Source organism: Cucurbita pepo, chromosome LG09, assembly GCF_002806865.2.
Source record: "Cucurbita pepo subsp. pepo cultivar mu-cu-16 chromosome LG09, ASM280686v2, whole genome shotgun sequence".
Classification (NCBI taxonomy): domain Eukaryota; kingdom Viridiplantae; phylum Streptophyta; class Magnoliopsida; order Cucurbitales; family Cucurbitaceae; genus Cucurbita; species Cucurbita pepo.
The window spans coordinates 3,459,971-3,480,025 of NC_036646.1; the positions used below are offsets into that span (position 1 = coordinate 3,459,971).

At 35.1% G+C, this 20,055-nt stretch overlaps 2 protein-coding genes and 1 pseudogene across 2 annotated transcripts; 2 read left to right on the forward strand and 1 right to left on the reverse strand.

Annotated features, from left to right (window-relative positions):
- Positions 1-680: 680 nt before the first annotated feature.
- LOC111802689 (heme-binding protein 2-like) lies at positions 681-1,788 on the reverse strand. The gene is made up of 2 exons (XM_023687148.1): positions 1,417-1,788; positions 681-1,291 (listed from the first exon to the last, which is right to left on the reverse strand). The coding sequence occupies exons 1-2, from the start codon at positions 1,623-1,625 to the stop codon at positions 874-876; spliced, it is 627 nt and encodes a 208-aa protein (XP_023542916.1). The 5' UTR covers positions 1,626-1,788; the 3' UTR covers positions 681-873.
- Positions 1,789-2,445: 657 nt separating this feature from the next.
- On the forward strand, positions 2,446-5,720 carry LOC111802046 (annotated as a pseudogene).
- Positions 5,721-9,467: 3,747 nt separating this feature from the next.
- LOC111802047 lies at positions 9,468-11,761 on the forward strand. Its single transcript, XM_023686303.1, has 7 exons — positions 9,468-9,671; positions 9,738-9,824; positions 9,896-10,099; positions 10,787-10,951; positions 11,023-11,076; positions 11,154-11,300; positions 11,384-11,761. Exons 1-7 carry the CDS (start codon positions 9,468-9,470, stop codon positions 11,759-11,761), a joined length of 1,239 nt encoding a protein of 412 aa, XP_023542071.1.
- The last annotated feature ends 8,294 nt before the right edge of the window (positions 11,762-20,055 follow it).

Below are 20,055 nucleotides of genomic sequence, written 5' to 3' on the forward strand. Positions count from 1 at the left end.
TCTTATAATCAGAGTATAATTCACAGGACCCAGAGATCTACCATTTGCAGCAACTATAAGGGTTCTGAAATTCATGATGAGGGCTTTGATGCATTATCCTGGGGATTTTTCAAGAACAATAAGCCACCAGTAGCCCCAAACAAACATCAATTTATTCGATATTTTCGAACTGTTGCATTCTTCGTCTTCTTCTTCGTGACTATTGGCATAATAATAATTTTACCATTACTGTTGCTCAAGTAGGATCAAAGATGAGGATATGGAGGCCCCACACCAGGAGGTGTGCCAACGAGGACCGAGGGTAGATAAAGGGTGTGAAAACCCGAGGACATTGGGCCCCAAGGGAGTGGATTGTGAGATCCGACCATGATTGGGGGAGGGGAATGAAGTATTCCTTATAAAGGTATGAAAGCCTCTCTGTCACGTTTTAAAACTTTGAGGAAAAATTTGGAAGGAAAACCTAAAAAGGATAATATATGTGAGTGGTGGACTTTGGCTAATGGTGAGGTTGGCGACGATACGTAACAGGCTAAAGCGGACAATATCTGCTACCACGAAGCCAACCTTGCTAAAAGTAAGTGATGGAGTGAAGATCAAAAGAAACTTAAGGAATTAGACAAAGATTAATTGGCTTATTCTGCTTCATATGGTGCATTGTTCAACTGATACTTGACCAAAACTTTCTCAAAGGATGCTTTGGATTCGGAAAGGAATCCATTATTCAATTGATATTACCACAAACAACAGAAATACCTCAAGAACAGTGTTACATACATTACATTATGGCTTCTTATTTAGTTTTGTTGTACATTTTATTGTGCCATATACATTCACACAGCCTGGAACAGTCCTCAAGCCGACTCCGGTAACTCGTTACCGGCGTTGACAGCCCTCTGATGTAACAGCCGAAACGTCGAGCCAGACTTCGTTCAAACGACCCGACAGGTGACGTGACGAATTATACTGAGCAACGGTGTATTCTGAAATGGCTGAACTCTTAGGTAGGTACTTGTTCAAGCTGCTCTTTAGAGCTTCAACTTCTTTATTGATGTTATCATCTTTGGCAAACCCAGAAAACCTCCTAACTGCTAAGCAATTGCTTCTCCACTTCTCAAACTGAACATTGAGTTCAGAATTGGGCAGCGGCGGGTTTTCGGTATACATAGAAGGAAGATAATACCTAACCAAGCGCTCGGGGCCACGCGTCGATGCCATAATGGTTGTCGTGACAGGAGAAGTGATAAGAAAGTGAGAAGAGTTGCTATTAGCACCATGAATGTATTGATACAATCTGATGCCAACCAATACAAGAGATTATTAGTTCAAATCAGAAGGAAAATCCCACCACATTTTCTTGGTGGAATTTTCTTGGTGGAATTTTCTTGGCAACCAAACAGAAAATAGAGCAACTTATACCTGTGGAAGCCTTGCTGGGTGGACTTCTCAAAGGAGGCTGTTCCTTGGACAAGAGCTGATATCCATGAGACCTGTTTATACTGTCTAATCTCAAATTCTGCCTCCACATGAATCACATTATAATGTGGAGATTCAATCACTCTGCCCGAGCTACAACAACAAAAGAAGCATATTGTTAGAGCAAAGTTCATCAATATCTTACCGTTCATCCTCGAGTTTTCTTCGATTGTGCTACAAACTGACTTCTGATTCGAGCCCGATTTGTAATTATACGTTTAATGGCTTTGAATTTATACCCTCGATCTTTTGATCGATGATATACTTGAGTACAATATATCGTGATAGATTTAGTTCATATTTGTAACGAATCGATCTCCGTCCTAAATTGGTATAAAAATTGGAGAGGTGTACCTAAAGGTGCACTAAGAAAGAGAATCCTATTATAAGAAACCATAAAAAGTTGGAAAAGTTTGGCAGCCACAAGAGGTTGTCACCCAATTCAAAAAAACCTTGGGCAGCCACTTGTTCTGTTGCAAATGATATTAACATATTGGTGAAGATTCTTTGAACACTAATGGTTTTCCATCTCATCATCCTCTATTCTACCTACTCATACTCACATGTAACCTTGTCAATTTGGGTATGGGTAGTTATATGCAGTAAGCCGTTGTTGTTGCCTTTTGCTTACATTCTCATGTAGCACAAATTTCAATTTTTCAAATCTTGCTTTCAAAACTCTATTTCAAAATCTCTCTGCCTCCGTTTTCTAAAACATTCTTCTTGAACCGGGACTAGAGGCTCGAGTATACGTCACTTGGCCGTAAGCAACGCAAGAACGAATAGACTTAACTCCCTTGTTGCTGGAAAGTGAGTGCCGCACAAACGCAAGTCCGCTGCCATCAAAGTGCGATTGTGGGCTCTCCACCACCCCTGGGTCCCGTGGCCTAAGTGAGCTACCCTATGGCACATACGTGTGTCACAGTGTGGGCGAGCGTGCCGAGACGAGTGTCTCATGCGACTTCCTTTGAAATGGGTTTTTCAAGGACAGTATCGGGCGGCACAGGTGTGCCGGTATTGCGCCCCAGCTCGCGTGTTGGAGGTTGCTACATACACCTGCTATCCGGCACGGTATCCGTAAATGACATAGCATGGGCACAGGAGGGCCAATGCCTTGATAGAACCCGGATGGATGGATGTTCGGGAAGTCCCGATGAGATGAGCGACACGCGGGCCCGTTCTCGATGGCATGACTGAACGAGTGGTGATGGCCGACGACATCTCGATACTCGGGATGGCGTCAAGACATATGGACCATGTCGATGAGGATCGAGATGACAAGATGAGATGCGACGTTGCATTAAGAGACCTTAGCCCCGAGCAGAGGTAAAGTTGAGCCGAATGACTTGGCCTAGTGTAGAGGCAAGTCGGATGTGTCGCAGATAATTGAACATGCACGCGCAGACGGCGTGTGTGGTTGAACAAGCTAGGAAAACAATGTACCTTTCAGGATTTTCAAGACGAAGACCTAAAGTTTACTGTTTTTGTTTCGATTCAAATATGTTTGGGCTATATATCGAAAGACAGGCTCAAATCCTGGGACTAGGAAAGTTTAGGTGGAAGTGCAGGTAGATATAGTTTCCAATACCGATAGCAGCACCCGTTGAAGCAATTGTAGCAGTAGACTTGATCAGTAGCTATTTTCTTGAACGAGGTAAAGCTTTTACACAAGACCTTTACATAGGGGAGAGAGAGCCTTCGCTTACCTGCTTAACCGTGGCCCTAGTTTGTTAGTAGAAGTAGCTAAGAAGGTCCACTAGAACGTGGAAAATTCAAAAGAACGACAACTATCTTATTCGACTATGAACTCTCGTTCACTTCAAACCTTTGGTGTAATAACTTGAGAAGTTGTTGCGTAAAGCCTCGATAAAACATCTTAAAGAGAGTCGTCTTAATCCTCTCACGTATGTTCCTAAATTACTCAATTATGACAAACGAGAGTCAGAGACAATTTTGCGTTTGCCTAAAATTAAATAATATTAAAATTTAAATATAAAGGAATAAAATATCTATGAAAAATTTGAATATTTTTTTGTTTAATATTTTCAGATTTTATTTATTTATTTATTTATTTTGCTGGTTTTCAAAATCCAGCCCATCTTTGACGATCAGGTCCAATTCCGCTTGAGAAATGTAGTAATTGGGCCTGGCCCAATTCTAAGCCCATCATTCACTTTCTCCAAAGAGACTGGGCCTGTGAATTGATCTTTCGGCCCAATAAAGATTCCCACTCGAATTATAATCTAAGCTGGTAGTCCAAGCCCATAATGACTCCATATGGATCACAAAGGCCCACCGAATTTCATCAATTCTCTCAAAATCAAATTTTAACACTTCTTTTAAAAAAATTCTTAATTATAATATTAAATAAACTTATAGATATTTTTTAAGAAATCCATAAAATAGACTTAAAATAAATAATATATTTTTAAAAAATAATCTAAAAGAGAACGATTCATCTTAGACATTATAGTTCATGTCGTATATGCAATGACGAGAATCAACCATTTTTAACGTGATTTTGACTATTTTTAAATACAAATTTAGAAACTTTTACGAGAATATGCAAGTTTTATTAGAAAGTAGAACTTCGTTCATAACATAATCGACAAATCTCATCCACACCTAACCCTAGATCATCTCAGATCTATTAGCATTGCAAATTTCACCGGTTTGAAACAAGTGTGGGTTGAATTTAATCTAACTGTCTCTCTATCGGTGAGTTCTAAATTCTAATGGTTCATATATAATCTACCCGTTTTGAATAAAATTAAAGAGAAAATTTCAAATCTTTTAACTTGAGTGATGAACTAAAGAGAACTTATCTTTTCTTTCGTTCTTCTCCCAACCAAGGGATCTCACAATCCACCCCTTCGGGGCTTGTTCTTTTGGACTTTTCCCTTTCGGGTGTAAGTCTATTGGTGAGAGGTTTTCACACATTTATAAAGGGTGTTCAGTTTTCCTCCCAACTCATGTCGGATCTCACAATCCACCTCCTTGGAGGTTCAACCTCTTCGCTAGCACTCGGGGTTCAACCTCTTCGTTGGTACTCGTTCCCTACTCTAATCGAAATGGGACCCACCAATCTACCTCCTTCTGAGCCCAATGTCCTTGCTGACACTCCTTCTCCACTCAAAGTGGGACTCTCCAATCCACCCCCTTCGTGGTCCAGTGTCCTTACTGGCAAACTGCCTCTTGTCCACCCCCTTCGAGACTCAACTTACTTGCTAACACTTCGCTCGCCAAGCCCACCGCTACCATATATTGTAAATTTAAGATTTTAAAAAAATCCATATCGAAATGAAGGTAAATTTTGTTGGTAGCAGCATGCTGTGGGGTTCGTAAGTGGAGAACAGTACTATGGAGCCAAGGCAAGTATGAACGTATGGAAGCCGCGGGTCAGCAATCAGTATGAGTTCAACCTCTCACAGATATGACTCATCTTCGGTTCATTCCGACATGATCTCAACACCATTGAAGCTGGCTGGCAGACAACTTATTCAATGTTCAAATACACATAAATTTCAATTCTATGGCAAACTTTTGTCCACTGGTTAGCCCGGAGCTGTATGGAGACAACAATCAACGACTCTTCACTTATTGGACTGTACGAACATTAAAACACAAAAATTAGCAACAAAATCAGATTGAAAATGAAATGACGGCAACTTTTTGAATGAACAGTCGGACGCATATCAAGTAACAGGATGCTACAATTTACTCTGTTCAGGCTTTGTTCAAACCAACAGTAGAATCGCCATTAGAGTTGCAATTTCTCCAACTTCCTCCTACAATGGCGGCCAATTCAACATTAGTTTACTGGTTTGGAAGGTAACCCATTTCAATTTCATGTTTTTTCTTGAAGATTGTGAGTCCAAATTGAATTGGAGTTGTTGTTCAAAGGTTCCGAAGCATGGGAACTGGTGGTTGGAATTCGGGTCGGGTGTGTTGGCCGGGTACTAGCAAGCAATTTTGTTCACTCACCTTGATACAGTTTGGTGGAGAGGTGGTGAATTCGAGAGTGTTGGGATTTCACATGGCGAAAGAAATGGGCAGTGGGCATTTAGCTGGTGAACGGTTCCGAAAAGCTTCTTATTTTTGTAATCTAAAGGTTGTGAAATGGGATAACACTTTTAAAGGTTTTGGCAGATCATCCAAATTGCTATAATATTCAAGCTCGAATTAATGGAGTTCGGGGAAATTATTTTTACTATGGAGGGCCGAGAAGAAATGAGAAGTGCCCTTAATTAATTTTTTTTAATTTTTTTTTTGTCCTTTCAAATTTTGATCACTAAAATGTGAGGATAAGTGCACCATTGTAACTTTTTTTTATGAAAGAAACATAGAGTTGGACTATGGTTGTGGTATTTATTAAAGACTAGCATTTAACTTGTGATGTAACGACCCAGATCCACCGCTAGTAGATATTGGCCTATTTGGGCTTTCCCTTTCGTGCTTTCCCTCAAGGCTTTAAAACGCGTCTGCTAGGGGAAGGTTTCCACACCCCTATAAAGGGTGATTTGTTCTCCTCCCCAACCAATGTGGGACACCACAATCCACCCCCCTTCGGGGCCAGCGTCCTCGCTGGCACTCATTCCTTTATCCAATCGATGTGGGACCGCCCCTAAATCCACCCCCCTTTGGGGCCCAGCGTCCTTAGTGGCACACCGCCTCGTGTCTACCCCCCTTCGGGGAACAGCGAGAAGGCCGGCACATCGTCCGGTGACTGGCTCTGATACCATTTGTAACGACCCTAAATTTCCACATACTCAGAGTCGCTACTAACGTCTCATGCCCATCTATAATGCGGAAATATAACTCTTACATGAACATAGTTGATAACGTAAACTTTAAAAAAACGTTTAAAACAACTTCTTCTCTCGAAAACACAGCCATGGTCTTACGTGTTTAAATATGAAATACTGAAATTGAGAGAAAACAAAAACAAATACAAAATAATTTAAAACAATGAAATGCAAAACAACCTATTCTAACTTAAGACTAGAAATTTAAATATGAATCTACCCTATGCACGTGCCACAGTCTCTGCTCGCGATGCCGCCGTCCTCCGTACAAGTGCGCCTTGCCTTTACCTGAAAAATGATGTGGCACACGGCCTGAGTATTTCAAAGAATACTCAGTAAGTGGCCCCACTATAGGGGCCATGCAAATGCAAACACATGCAATCATGATTTAGGGACCTATCTCTAATCATCTTAGGGGTGGCCTCCAGTCTCGGACAAATTGGATGTGTAGTACTTCCCTACACACGACTCACACGTGCGAGTGTGAGTCCCCAGGGCGCTCGCACACCCCCTGGACCCTCTGGTCAAGCTAATCTGTAGCGACGTCCGGAGGTCAGCGGAACCCCATAGTGTCATGCGCCTCATGAACACCCTCATCTGTGTGCTTTCGCACCTGTGCGCATTCGCACTCATCATAAGGTGCGCGTCCACACTCATCATCTCTAGGGGAAGTAGCCCTATGCTTATGAACATACAAAATGCATGAGGTCCCTCTAAATCCATCGTAATGTCTCTTCTGACACAACCCTCTAGTCTCATCTCTTTGTTACTCTAGGTAACGCATATTCGTGGATATTTATATTAATATCATTTTCATGCTCTTAGGGTTGTGTCCTACGTCGATCTAACGACATGTTGCAATATGACACTCATCATCATCTAGCATGCTCAGTATGAAAAACATCATCATATTAAGGTAAAAATCATGCAATCATCATGCTCATCATAATGCCACAACGTGCGTCAAACATATCAAGCGTCACTCAACAAAATATGTATATACCACACATATCATCAAGCATCATAATCCACACATCATCATAACTCATACAATTATTTAGCCTATCCTACAGTAAGGCCACTTACTTGATTAGCTTATACGGTTGTCACCAATTTATCTTTAATGAAAGTTCGATTTTTCCCTTTGTATACAAGCCAACCTATAAGAATCCATGGCATCAATTTCATGTTAAATTCTCTAACTCTTACAATTGTTCATGTGCTAAACTTCATGCGAGCATTAAAGACTTTGCATGGATAAAGTCTTGGAACGTTATAATATATATCTAAATATATATACATATTATATATATATTCTATTTATATTAAGATTTTATTTTCTATTTTTTATTTCGAGTGACTACTTTGTTGTCTTCTGATATTCTTCCTATACTCTGTTTTTTCTCTCAATTCTCTTGTCTTAAGANAGATTTTATTTTCTATTTTTTATTTCGAGTGACTACTTTGTTGTCTTCTGATATTCTTCCTATACTCTGTTTTTTCTCTCAATTCTCTTGTCTTAAGATATTCTTCCTATACTCTGCTTTTTCTCTCAATTTTTGTTCAAAACATATTCTTGACAAATTTTTTTAATCAATTCTTATTAATCATATTAGTGGTCAATCCTATCGATTCTTAATCCCAATTCTTAATCCCAATTCTTAATCCTATCAATTTCTTTAATTTCTTTAATTGGTCCTAAATAATTATTCTTCACAAATTTAGGAATCCATTTCATGTTTGCATTGGTACCAAAGACACTGTATTTATATAGGTAAGAAGAATAATTTTTAATGTAATGAAAGTATTTCCTATCTTCAATAATAATTCAACTAAACAATTTCATAAATATATTCGCAGCGATAAAGACGACAAAAAGAATGAACCATAACCTATTCAAATCCAATTTTAAATTATTTTATTTATTTATTTATTATTATTATTTTGTTGAAACAGCTGCGAGATGAGAGGACCCAACTTTAAGCCACAAAAAGAATGAAACAGTTAAAGGTATTTTCCAAGGGCCAAATAAATCCACGTGCAATAGTTAGAAGATGTAGAAATCGCATTTTTAAATTTGAGAGAGAAATTGGTTTGCTTAAGCATTTAACAATCCTCACAAATTTTATGTTTTTCAAATTTAAATTTAGGAAGACCGCAACTAATGAATTTTTTGAGATATTTGAAATAAGTGCATATTAGCCCGTTCTAATCTTCTATGTCAAGCCAAGAATTATCATGCAAAGTCGGAAGACATTCATTATTTGTAGGACAATCCTTTGAATCAATAGTGTACACATTGTTATCTCTGTTTCCAACAAACATAACTTTTCTATCACTACTATTTTCAACTATGCAATTATTTTTTATCAAATATAACTCTAAAATCTTTGCCACATTGATNGTTTCCAACAAACATAACTTTTCTATCACTACTATTTTCAATTATGCAATTATTTTTTATCAAATATAACTCTAAAATCTTTGCCACATTGATAAGTCATGCTTTAAACCATCAACAAAAAGTACACTTTCAATAAGAGTACAAATGTCATTACCTATAGTACCTTCACCAATTATTTTACCCTTTACCACCAAAGGTTACTAAGCCACCCTCCTTCTTGGAATAATTCACAAACTTTGATTGATTGAGACCACTATACAACAAGTACCACTTTCTTTGGAGCCTTTCAAACAAACCTAAAACAAATATTCAAAATTGACCTTTTGGTACCCATATTGTTTTGGTCCTAAATAATTATTCTTCACAAATTTAGGAATCCATTTCATGTTTGCATTGGTACGAAAGACACTGTATTTATATAGGTAAGAAGAATAATTTTTAATGTAATGAAAGTATTTCCTATCTTCAATAATAATTCAACTAAACAATTTCATAAATATATTCGCAGCGATAAAGACGACAAAAAGAATGAACCATAACCTATTCAAATCCAATTTTAAATTATTTTATTTATTTTATTTATTTATTTATTATTATTATTTTGTTGAAACAGCTGCCAGATGAGAGGACCCAACTTTAAGCCACAAAAAGAATGAAACAGTTAATTACCACTCCTGTGTTCTAAAACTCAGATATATATATATATATATATATATATTATACTAAGAAAAAGAAGAAGACAAACACAAAAGACAATGACCCATGTTTTGTTTTTCGGATTAAATATGGATTCTAAAACTTTCCACCGTCCTCTTCTTCTTGTTCTTGTTTTTTCTCTTCTTGTCGTTTCATCGTTTTGTCTTCCCGACAAAAAAATCTATCCCAATAACCATACGGCGGCGTTTCGGTCGGAGAATCAGTTGACGAAATTGAAGCTTATTCAAGCTGATCTTAACCGAATCAACAAGTTCCCTGTCAAAACCATTCAGGTCTCTAACTCTTGTTTAATCTCCTCTGTTTTGGAGCTTGATTGTGATGCTTTTATTTGGGTGCAGAGTCCAGATGGTGACTTTATAGATTGTGTTGAAACTCATCGGCAGCTAGCTTTTGATCATCCATTGCTCAAAGGAAAGAAGCCATTGGTAAGTTCAAGGAATCTGAGGCTAAATTTTCGAAATGGGTTTTGTTTTTAATTGTGGAAATGCTGTTTCAGGATCCGCCGGAGAGACCGTATAACCAGAGCCATTCCGGTGAGGTGGAGACGGAAGTGTTCCAATTATGGAGCATGTCCGGAGAATTCTGCCCAGAGGGGACAGTTCCGATCAGAAGAACGACAGAAGAGGATATGTTGAGAGCGAGTTCGGTTCAGAGATTTGGAAGAAAAGCCAGCGGAGACTCTCCCAGCAAAGGCCATGAGGTCAGTCTTTAACCAAATTAAACTCAGCTACCTAGTCGATATTGTTCTCTTTCGGCTTTTCCCGTTCGGGGAAGAAGTTTCACACTCTTATAAAGAGGGTGTTTAGTTCTTCTCCCAACCAATGTGGGGATCTCACAATCTACCCCTTCGGGGCGTGCTCTCTTTCAACTTTTCCTTTTCGGGTGCAAGTCTATTAGTGGGAGGCTTCCACACCTTTATAAAGGGTGTTTGGTTTCCCCCCAACGAATGTGGGATCTCACAATCCACCCCCTTGCAATCATTTCCTTCTCCAATCAAAGTGGGACCTCCCAATCTACTCCCTTCGAGGCCGAGCGTCCTTGTTGACACACTGCCTTTGTCCACCCACTTTGGGGCTCAATCTCGTTGCTGGCACATCGCCCGATGTCTTGCTCTATACCAAACGGCCCAAGCTCACCGCTACCAGATATTATCCTCTTTGGGGTTTTCTCTCTCGGGCTTCCCTCAAGATTTTTAAAAAGCCTCAGCTAGCAGGAGGTTTCCACACCCTTGTAAAAGGTGTTTCGTTCTTCTCCCTAACCGATGTTCTCCTTCCTAGCATATGTGGGATCTCACGTCTTTTTCTCCAAAATATAGAGTCCTCCCTTGTAAATTTTAAGATTTTGGGGAAACCCAGATGGAAATGAATGTAAATTTTGTTGGTGGCAGTATGCAGTGGGGTTTGTAGGTGGAGGACAGTACTACGGAGCCCAGGCAAGAATGACGGTATGGAAGCCGCGAGTCAACTACCCATTCGAGTTCAGCCTCTCACAGATATGGCTCGTCTCCGGCACATTGCCACATGATCTCAACAGCATTGAAGCTGGGTGGCAGGTAACTTTCTAAACCGATTCAATCTTCTAATCCATACAAATTTTAATTCTATGCCTAACTTTTCTCTACAGGTTTACCCGAAGATGTATGGAGACAACAATCCAAGATTCTTCACTTATTGGACAGTAAGAACACTAAAACACAAAAATTAGCAACAAAATCAGATTGAAAATGAAATGACGGTAACTTTTTGGATGAACAGTCCGACGCATACCAAGCAACAGGCTGCTACAATTTAGTCTGTCCAGGCTTCGTTCAAATCAACCGTAGAATCGCCCTTGGAGCTACAATTGCTCCAACTTCCTCCTACAACGGCACCCAATTCGATATCAGCTTACTGGTTTGGAAGGTAACCGATTTCAATTTCATGCGTTTTCCTGAAGATTGTGAGTCTAAATTGAATTGGGGGTTGTTGTTTGTGGTTGTTCAAAGGATCCGAAGCACGGGGATTGGTGGTTGGAATACGGGTCGGGTGTGGTGATCGGGTACTGGCCGGCGTTGTTGTTCACTCACCTTCGAAGCCACGCAACGAAGACACAGTTTGGCGGAGAGGTGGTGAATAAGAGGTCGTGGGGATTTCACACGGCGACGGAAATGGGGAGTGGGCATTTCGCCGGCGAGGGGTTCCGAAAAGCTGCTTATTTTCGTAATATGAAGGTTGTGAATTTGGATAATAGGTTGATTCCATTGTCGGATTTGAAGGTTTGGGCAGATAAGCCAAATTGCTATAATATTCAACCTCGAAATGATAGAGTTTGGGGAAATTACTTTTACTATGGAGGGCCGGGAAGAAATGTGAAGTGCCCTTAATTAATTTAATTTTCTCGTGGGTCAATTTGGTTTTTTTATTTTTTTATTTTTTTATTTTATTTTTTTTTATTTATTTTTTTTTTTTTCAGATTTAGATCACTAAAATGAAAGAACAGGACCATTGTAAATTTTTTATAAAAGAAATATAGAGTTGGACTATGGTTGTGTTGTGATATTTATTAAAGACTAGCATTTAACTTGTGGAGACCTCTTGCGAGCAAGATAAAAGTGTAAAAATACTTTGATGGGAGAGAGCGAAAATAAGCTAAAGATGGGGAGATAGAGTGAAAAGACCGCTAATAGGGTCGAGATAAAATCCCATTTAAATAGAGAATAAAGGAGGGAATGAAAAGACTTTATAGGTGGAGCAGTGCGGAATGAGAATGTGAAAAGACCTAATAAATAAATTATGTCGAGATAAAGTCACATCTTGATAGTTAGAACGGGGCAGAATGAGAGTGAGAAGAGAGTGAAAAAACCCTAATAGTTGAAAAGGGTCGAGATGAAATCTCATTTAAACAAAGAATAAAAGAAGGAATGAAAAATCCTTGATAGGTAAACGAGGTCGAGACATGAATTATATTTCTCATCTTCATCTCCTATCCCTTCCCAATCACCACTCGCACCACCCTTTATACGTATAATCGATAAAAAAAAAATTCTCTAACTGGGATAAAAAAAATATGAGTAGAAGATGATAATTACACTAGAATAGTTCAATAAGTACCCCTAAGCAATTATGAAAAACTTAGAACATGCAATAAATCACGAGAACAATTTCGAGATAAAACAAGAAAGAGTTAAAAAATATAACACCATAGTTTTTTAGTAGGTTAGTCAAACTCGACCACCTACTTCAAAGCGGGAACAAACTTTACTCTTTCCTCGAATAAGAGCCCAACCGCTACACAGCTCTTTTTACGAGTTCAAGAGCAAACTCAATCATTTCCACGACTTATGATCAAACCGGTACAAGTATTTGAATTTTGCAGTAACACACTGCAACTTTATAAAAAAACAGTAGATTCATAATTTGATCACTCAAATAAGACGGAGAGTCACCCTAGACACTCTATTTAAGAAATTATGGAAATGATGTGTTAAAATATAGAGAAGAGAATGAATTATCAATACTGTACCATACAAAAAAAACAAAAATGAAAAGGATGTACTATTCAATTATTTTTATGTTTATTGTTAGGAAAGAAATGAAAGTAGATCGCCAAAGTTTTATTTATTTATTTTTTGTTTTTTTAAAATATAATAATATAATAATATAATATAGTATAAAAATAATAAAAATCAATTTGAATTTGGTTTTTTTTAGTATTTTTTATAATTCAAATTATATAGAAGGTATAAGTAATTTTATTTCTATTTTTTAAAAAGTAATTTGAAACTCGACCATTTGATACTCCTGTAATAAATGTCATATTTTGATTGGTCCATGATGTCAATTTTACCGTCACATTATCACGTCAGGTATCTTGTTTCGCATGCAACTCCTTCGTTTTTTCTCTGATTTGAGTGATTGAAAAAGGGGTTGAAATCATTATTCTCAAACTTACATATACAATTCAAAATACAGATAGTTTGTTAATAATTAAGTATAGGTTTGTTATCATCCAAACATAATTAATTAGATTACGGTAGTGTAGGTTTGTTATCACGAAAACATCAATTAATTAGATTGTGGGCCAAAAGCCAACAATCGCCATTTTTTTTTTTTTTTTTTACGATGATTTCAAGAAAGATTGTAGGAAATTCATAAACCTAAATAATACATATGTCCAAATAATAATATCAATGCATTTTAATATATTATCATAAATTTCGTACTTCAAATTCACTCAATAGCATATTCTCTCTCTGTGTTTATTCTTCAATAAATTATGAAACATCATAACAACTAAGTTATTCATAAATTACAAAACAACAAACTTAGAACATATCTTTCTTAATTTTCATCCGCTTTGGAATCATAAAAAAGAACAATTAAAAAATAATAAATTAAGAATGACATAATAGCTCTATGAGAATATGTTTTTAAAAATTATAAACAAGATTATAAAATTCATCAAGATATATCACAACTAATAATACCAAACTCAAGCCTATTTTTGAAAAAATTTATGGGATTCGTGAAAATATCAGCTAATTGATTAGTAGAGCTTACAAAATCAAGAATAATATGTTAATTTTGTACTTGCTCTCTAATACAATGATGTCCAAGTCAATATGTTTAGTTTTAAGAATGATGAATATGATTTTTGGTTAAATTGACAGCAGAATAGTATCACACACTATAGGCACACTATCAAATTTTAATCCAAAATCACTAATAGTTTGTTTCATCCCAAGAGTTTGAGCACAACAACTGTCAACCGTAATATATTCCGCCTTCGGTAGTAGCTAAGGCAACCGAATTTTGCTTTTTACTAAACCAAGAAACTAATGAACTGCCAAGAAATTGACGAGTTCCACAGGTACTTTTACGATCAAGTAATTTTCTAGCAAAATCCGCATAAGAATATCCTACCAATTTAAAGTCAACCTTTCTGTGATACTACGCTTCTAAATTAATAGTCTCAAGCAAATATTTAAATATTCTTTTAATTGCATGTAAATGAGATTCTCTACGACAAGATTGAAACCTAGTACAAAAACATACACTAAACATAATATCGGGTCTACTGGCGACCCAATCGTACCTCTATAAGATTTGATATCCACACATTTACCTTTTTCATCCTTGTCAAGCTTAGTGGATGTGCTCATTGGAGTTTTTGCAATCTTACCTTCGTTATCTCTTGAGTAAATCTTTAGTGTGTATTTCTCTTATTTATGAAGATACTGTTTTGAGTTGTTTGATTTGAATTCCAAGAAAGAAACTAAGTCCTCCCATCATACTCATCAACTCTCTTGATATAAAGAAGGATTAGTAGCCTATCAATTTCTTTAATTTTAACGATAAGAGTATGTGTGGAGTTTACCCATTTTAAACGCATTCCCACTAAGAAAATTAATAAGTCTATGGTACCAAGTTGGAGCTTGTTTTAAGCCATCAAGAGCCTTTTAAAACTTATATGCATCGGAGGAAAATAAAAATTTCCAAATACTGGAGGTTGTTCTACATAAACTTCCTCCATAATATAACCATTTAAGAATGCACTTTTCGCATCCATTTGATACAATATAAAATTTTCGTAAGAATTAAAAGCGAGTAACATTCTAATAGCTTCTAATCTAGCAACGGGTGCAAAAGTTTCTTCATAGTCTATACCATCCTCCTGACATTAACCTTGAGCTATAAGTCTAGCTTTATTTCCAACGATATTCCAATTTGCATCAATTTTATTTCTAAATACAGTTCCAATAATAAAAATACTAGAGGGCGTAGGGACTCATTCCCAAATTTTGTTCATTTCAAATTGATTTAGTGTTGTTGGGTAGCGAAAATCCAAAACTCATCATTTTTTGCATTCTTAAGATTTTTTGCTTCAATTTGAGAAACAAAGGTAAGATGATTAAAAAAAATTAATAGAAGGACGAGTTTTCATACCTTGTTCAAGATCACCAATAATATAGTCCTTGAGATGATAGAAGACATACCTCCATTCTTTTGCCATTTATGAAAACCTTCTTCCTCCTTTTAATCTCAGGTTACTTCTTTACTTAAAACAGTTCTTTCATTTTGTCACTCACAAGTAAAACTACAAAGTTTCTTTTTAAATCATCTATAAATAGACTCATTATAAATATTATTACAAGATTAATAAAATACACCTACGTAGATTTCTCAATCACTTAAGTTCTCTTATTAAAAATTCTATAAACTTTCCCAGAATAACCAAGAAAAATATCAATAGAATCAAAATTTTCTATTTCCAGTTTTTCAAAATAAAATATTTGCGATTTTTTTTTTTTAAAATACTCATCTTTGGGATTTGATTATGCCAAATTCACAATGAGTTTTATCTAAGGAGAGTCTAATTAAAACTCTATTTGAAAGCGGTATTAACCGATTCCGTCCAAAAAAAATATTTTGGTAAATCATACTCGTTTAACATTGATATTGCAAATTCGTGTAAAGTAAGATTTTTCTTTTCAACCACACCATTTTGTTGAGGAGTTGAGGAGTCGAGAAGTCGAAAAGTCGTGAGAAAAATCATTGTCTTCACAATTTTTTTTCAAATGCTACAATGTCAAATTCTACTCCACTAACCTCTCATCCCTTCCCACAATTATCTCTCCTCNAGATTTTTCTTTTCAACCACACCATTTTGTTGAGGAGTTGAGGAGTCGAGAAGTCGAAAAGTCGTGAGAAAAATCATTGTCTTCACAATTTTTTTTCAAATGCTACAATGTCAAATTCTACTCCATTAACACTCCAAAAAAAAAAAAAAAAAAAAAAAAACTTTTTACAAAACAAGCAAATCTTTTCAAGACATCATTATTATGTTTTATCTTCGAACCCAAGTAAATCTCGAAAAATCATAGTAATTCCNGAACCCAAGTAAATCTCGAAAAATCATAGTAATTCCCCCCTCCCCCGACTAGCTATTTTAGAAGGGCCAAATAAATCCACGTATAATAGTGTAGAAATCACATTTTTAAATTTGAAAGAGAAATTGGTTTAGTTAAGCATTTAACAATCCTCGAATTTTTTGAGATATTTGAAATAAGTGCATATTAGGGTGTCCTAATCTTCTACGTCATAGCCAAGAGTTATCAGGCAAAGTGAAAGACATTTATTATTTGTAGGACAATCCTTTAAATCAATAGTGTACACATTGTTATCTCTATTTCCAACGAACAAAACTTTTCTATCACTACCATTCTCAACTATGCAATTATTTTTTATCAAATATAATTCTAAAATCTTTATCACATTGATAAGCGAGCCTTTAAACCTTCAACAAAAAGTACATTTTCAAGAAGAGTACAAATGTCATTACTATAGTACTCTCACCAATTATTTTACCCTTGATCACCAAAGGTTACTAAGCCACCATCCTTCTTGGAATAATTCACAAACTTTGACTGATTTTTGGTCAGTGTATTGAGCGACCACTATACAACAAGTACCACTTTCATTGGAAGCTTTCAAACAAACCTAAAACAAATATTCAAAATTGACCTTTTGGTACCCATACTTGTTTTGGTCCTAAAAAAATTATTTTTCACAAATTTAGGGATCCATTCATGTTTGCATTCACACTAAATTATTTTACCCATACTTGTTTTGATTGGTCCATGATATCAATTTTACCATCACATCAGCACGCCAGATATCTTGTTTCGACTGCAACTCCTTCGTTTTGTCTCTAATTTGAGTGATTGAAAAAGGGGTTGAAATCGTTATTCTCAAACTTACACTATATACCATTCAAAATATTGATAATTTGTTAATAATGAAGTATAGGTTTGTTATCATCAAAACATATTTAATTAGATTATGGGCCAATTAAGTAGGTTTGTTATTATGAAAACATCAATTAATTAGATTATAGGCCAAAAGCCAACAATCTCCCCTTTTTTATGATGATTTCAATAAAGATAGTATGAAATTCATAAAACCTAAAGTAATACATGTGTCCAAATAATAATATCAATGCATTTTAATATATCATCATAAATTTCACACTTGAAATTTACTCAAGAGCATATTCTCCCTCTGTATTTATGCCTCAATAAATTATGAAACATCACAACAAATGAAGTGATTCATACATTATAAAACAATAAACTTAAAACGTATCTTTCTTAATTTTCTTTCCTTTTGGAATCATAAAAAAGAAAACAATCTAAAAATAATAAATTAAGAATGACATAATGGCTAAAAATTATATACAAGATTATAAAATTCAACATATATCACAACTAATAATACCAAACTCTATTCAATGGCTTGATGAAAATATCGGCTAATTGATTATTAGAGCTTACAAAATCAAGAATAATATGTTTATTTTGTAACTATTCTCTAATACAATGATTTCTAAGTCAATATGTTTAGTTCTAGAATGATGAATATGATTTTTGGCTAAGTTAATATGATTTTTGGCTAAGTTAATAGTATAGTGTTATCACAAAATATTGACACACTATCAAATTTTAATCCAAAATCACAAAGAGGTTGTTTCATCCAAAGAATTTGAGCACAACAACCAGCAATCGTAATATATTTCGCTTGACAATTTCCACAGGTACTTTTATGATCAAGTAAACTTGTAGTGAAATCTGTATCAGAATATCTTACCAATTTAAATTCAACATTTGTAGGATACTACAATTCTAAATTAATAGTCTCAAGCAAATATTTAAATATTATTTAATGACAGGCAAATGAGATTCCTTAGGATAAGATTGAAACCTAGCACAAAAACATACACTAAACATAATATTGGTCTACTAACGGTCAAGTAAAGGAAGATTCAATCATACCTCTATAAGATTTAATATCCACTCATTTACCTTTTTCATCCTTGTCAAGTTCAGTGTGTGTGCTCATTCGAGTTTTTGAATGTTAACTTGAACATTTTTAGTAAATCCTTAATGTATTTCTATTGATTTATGAAGATACCATTTTTAGTTGTTTGATTTCAAGTCCAAGAAAGAAACTAAGCTCTTTCATCCTACTCATCTCAAACGTTTTCCATACAAGGAAGGATTAGTAGAACCAAATATAATATCATCTAGATCGCACTAATAGCATATCATTTTCTTTAATTTTAATAAAAAGACTATGTCCCATTTACAAATTTTAAAATCATTCCCAATAAAAAAATTAGTAAGTCTATCATACAAAGTTGGAGCTTGTTTTAAGCTATCAAGAGTTTAAAACTTATATGGGAAAATCAAAGTTTTCAAATTCGGGATAATATAACCATTTAAGAATGCACTTCTCACATCCATTTGAAACAATATAAAATTTTCGTAAGAATTAAAAACAAGTAACATTCTAATAGCTTCTAATCTAGCAACCGGTGCAAAAGTTTATTCATAGTCTATAACTTCTTCGTGACATTAACCTTGAGCTACCGAGCCTAGCTTTATTTCTAATGATATTCTCATTTTCATTAATTTTATTTCTAAAAATGTTTCAATAATGAAAATACTAGAGGGCATAGGGACTAATTCCCAAATTTTGCTCATTCCATAGTAAAATCCAAAACTCATCATTTTTTGCATCTTTAAGATTTTTTTGCTTCAATTTGAGAAACAAAGGTAAGATTATTAAAAAAAATTAATAGAATAACCAATTTTCACACCGTGTTAAACAACCAATAATTTAGTCCTTAAAATTAGATAAGACATACTTCCATTCTTTTAGTATTGATGAGAAGTTTTTGGTTCTTTTCATCTAAGTTCACTTCTTCTTTACTTGAAACAGGTTCTTTCACTTTGTCACTAACAAGTAAAACTACAAAGTTTTTTTATAAATCATCACTATAAATAGACTCGTTATAAATATTATTACAAGATTCATCAAATACAGAGTCATAGATTCCTCAATAACTAAAGTTCTCTTGTTCAAAATTCTATCAACTTATATGAATAACCAAGACCAATCTCCTTAGAATCAAAATTTTCCAATTTTTCTTTATTGTTCAAAATAAAACCTTTGTGACAAAAAAAAAAAAAAACTTTTAAATATCCAATATTTGGGATTTGATTATGCCAAATTCACAAGAAGTTTTATCTAAGGAAGGTTTAATTAAAACTCTATTTTAAAGCGGTATTAATGAATTCCATCCAATAAATATTTAGGTAAATCATACTCATTTAACGTTGATATAACAAATTCGTATAAAGTACGATTTTTCTTTTCAGCCACACCATTTGTTGAGGAGTCGAGAAGTCATGAGAAAAACCATTATGTTCACAAATTTTTTCAAACGCTATCCTATCAAATTCTCCTCCATAGTCACTCCTACTAATTAAAACCCCCTTTTCATTTTCAACTCTTCTTACAAAACTAACAAATCTTTTCAAGACGTTTTATCATCAAATTTCGAAAAATCATAGTAATTCCTCTCTAACTAACTATTTTAAAAGGGCCAAATAAATTTATATGTAATAGTTAAAGATGTAAAAATCACATTTTTAGATTTGAAGGAGGAATTAGTTTGTTAAGCATTTTAACAATCATCACAAATGAAATTTTTTTTGAGATATTTGAAATAAGTGCATACTAGTATGTCCTAATCTTCTAGGTCATAGCCAAGAGTTATCATGCAAAGTCACATCTATCATTGTTATCTCTATTTCCAACAAATAGAACTTTTCTA